This window comes from Tigriopus californicus, chromosome 1 (genome assembly GCF_007210705.1).
Source record: "Tigriopus californicus strain San Diego chromosome 1, Tcal_SD_v2.1, whole genome shotgun sequence".
In the NCBI taxonomy this organism is placed as follows: domain Eukaryota; kingdom Metazoa; phylum Arthropoda; class Copepoda; order Harpacticoida; family Harpacticidae; genus Tigriopus; species Tigriopus californicus.
Genome location: NC_081440.1, coordinates 15,206,136 through 15,207,823, shown reverse-complemented (window position 1 = coordinate 15,207,823; position 1,688 = coordinate 15,206,136). Strand labels below are relative to the sequence as shown.

General features: G+C 43.7%; 1 protein-coding gene across 1 annotated transcript in view; it reads right to left on the bottom strand.

Moving 5' to 3' along the window:
* LOC131884058 (histone-lysine N-methyltransferase 2B-like) overlaps positions 1-639 on the bottom strand; it is a gene marked incomplete in the record, with an annotated part of 2,367 nt that extends 1,728 nt beyond the window's left edge. Inside the window, 1 exon segment of the mRNA XM_059231699.1 lies at positions 424-639. Coding sequence (XP_059087682.1) covers positions 424-544 — 121 coding nt within the window.
* Between the last annotated feature and the right edge of the window lie 1,049 nt (positions 640-1,688).

The window sequence follows — 1,688 nt, the reverse complement described above, 5'->3', positions numbered from 1 at the left end:
AGCGTCCCATTCTAGAAGCAAGAAATACACGGTACAATACACCTTCGTGGACGGAGTTCGAAATTCATGCTCAAAGGTTATAACACATTATACATCAACGGCAATAGAGAGCCTCGCTACCTCCTATAATCCAGCTCTCAAGGTCGGGCATGTGCTACGGATCCCTCATTTCCATGACCAACTGGAGGGTGGCTGGACTACTAGAACGGGTCAAGTTCAGGCTGGTTCTGTATATCTATCTATCCGAACCAGAGTATGGACCGGAATCCAAGAACCATGGCTGAAAAGGGTCTATTCGGTCCATCCTTTTTCCTAGCTTGGTCTTCCCTTCAATGGTCTCAGTCTGGCCAACGACACGACGCCCTCTGACGGCAACTCAACTCGGAGCACCGCCCCACACTCACACAAGCACCTCTAGTTTACCTTCTGTGGGGAATTCCTCGAAATCGTCGTCCTCTTCCAACAGACCCAAATCCGGCGTGTCCTTCGCGGACACTTTGGTATCCTTTTCAGCCTTGGGGGCGTCCTTCGTGGCGTTCGACATGGTAGGAAAATTCGGCTTCTTTGATCTCGAGTGTTTCCCTCACGATTAACTCAACTTCTAGGGCTTGAAATTGTCACAGGGTGACTGAAAGTAGCCTGGGTCAGAAGTGCGCAGTGTTTTTTTATCAGGTTCTAAGGCCCTAGATTTTTGTTTTGGAGTAGAAGCTAGGCTCAATCATTGCCATGTTAGTATCTATGCGACATCTGGGCTGTTCATTGCGTTCGTGGATGGTTGATTATCAATTTCTAAACGACAGCCCACTAGACTAATAGGTAGTGGTTGAGGCAGATCATCCGTACCCTGCCCAAGCCATAATTTATTGTTTGGCTTGCTTGTTGAGGGGAATGACTAGAGAATTTGACTCCAGGTTCAGGGTGACGAGCTTGTGATATATACGGCGGAAATGTATATAATGAAAGGAGTTCAGTAGGTAAAGATTGAGGAATCAGAAGGTTCGTTAGAAACTTGATGATAGTGCGCAATTATTAGGTAAGATCAAACTGGTCTGTTCTGGCCCTAACAATTTTTTGTGAATTCAGGAGAGCACAACTAACGAGATTACTGTATCAGCACCTGATATAGCAACTTCGAACCACTATCTCTTCTCAAAGATGAATCTATTACCTCACCAAAAAAAAGAAAAATAGAAGCTCCGTGAGGCGAAAGTCACCATAAAAAAAAGTCTTCATCAAGCCAGAGTTTGATTAGTCAATAGTGGCCCTTAAACCTTATTTAAATGGAGCACAGGAAATTAATGCTTCATTCTTGTAACAGGACATTTTTCTATTGGTGCAATGTATAGGACTCGGTATCTTCAAAAACTAATCATTTTACGCAGGTAAATGATTTCGTTTTTTCCTTTTACCTGTTCTTCAGAGGAGCTAACACTGGACGAAGAGCTGAATTTTTTTTTATCAAGACAACGCGTTTGCTCGTTCGTTCGTTCAGAGCTAAGATTATATATGTCCCAGCTGCTCGAAGAAATCGTGTGGCTAACTTGGGATTGGCTGGCAGTATGCACTATGCAGTGACTTTGGCGCTCGCGTCGCATCATCTCAGCTGATGCAAAAGCCAGCTTGTTGGCAAAACCATGTTTTTTGGTTTAGTTTTACCTTATTTTTACTTAGTTTTACTTTACTACCTT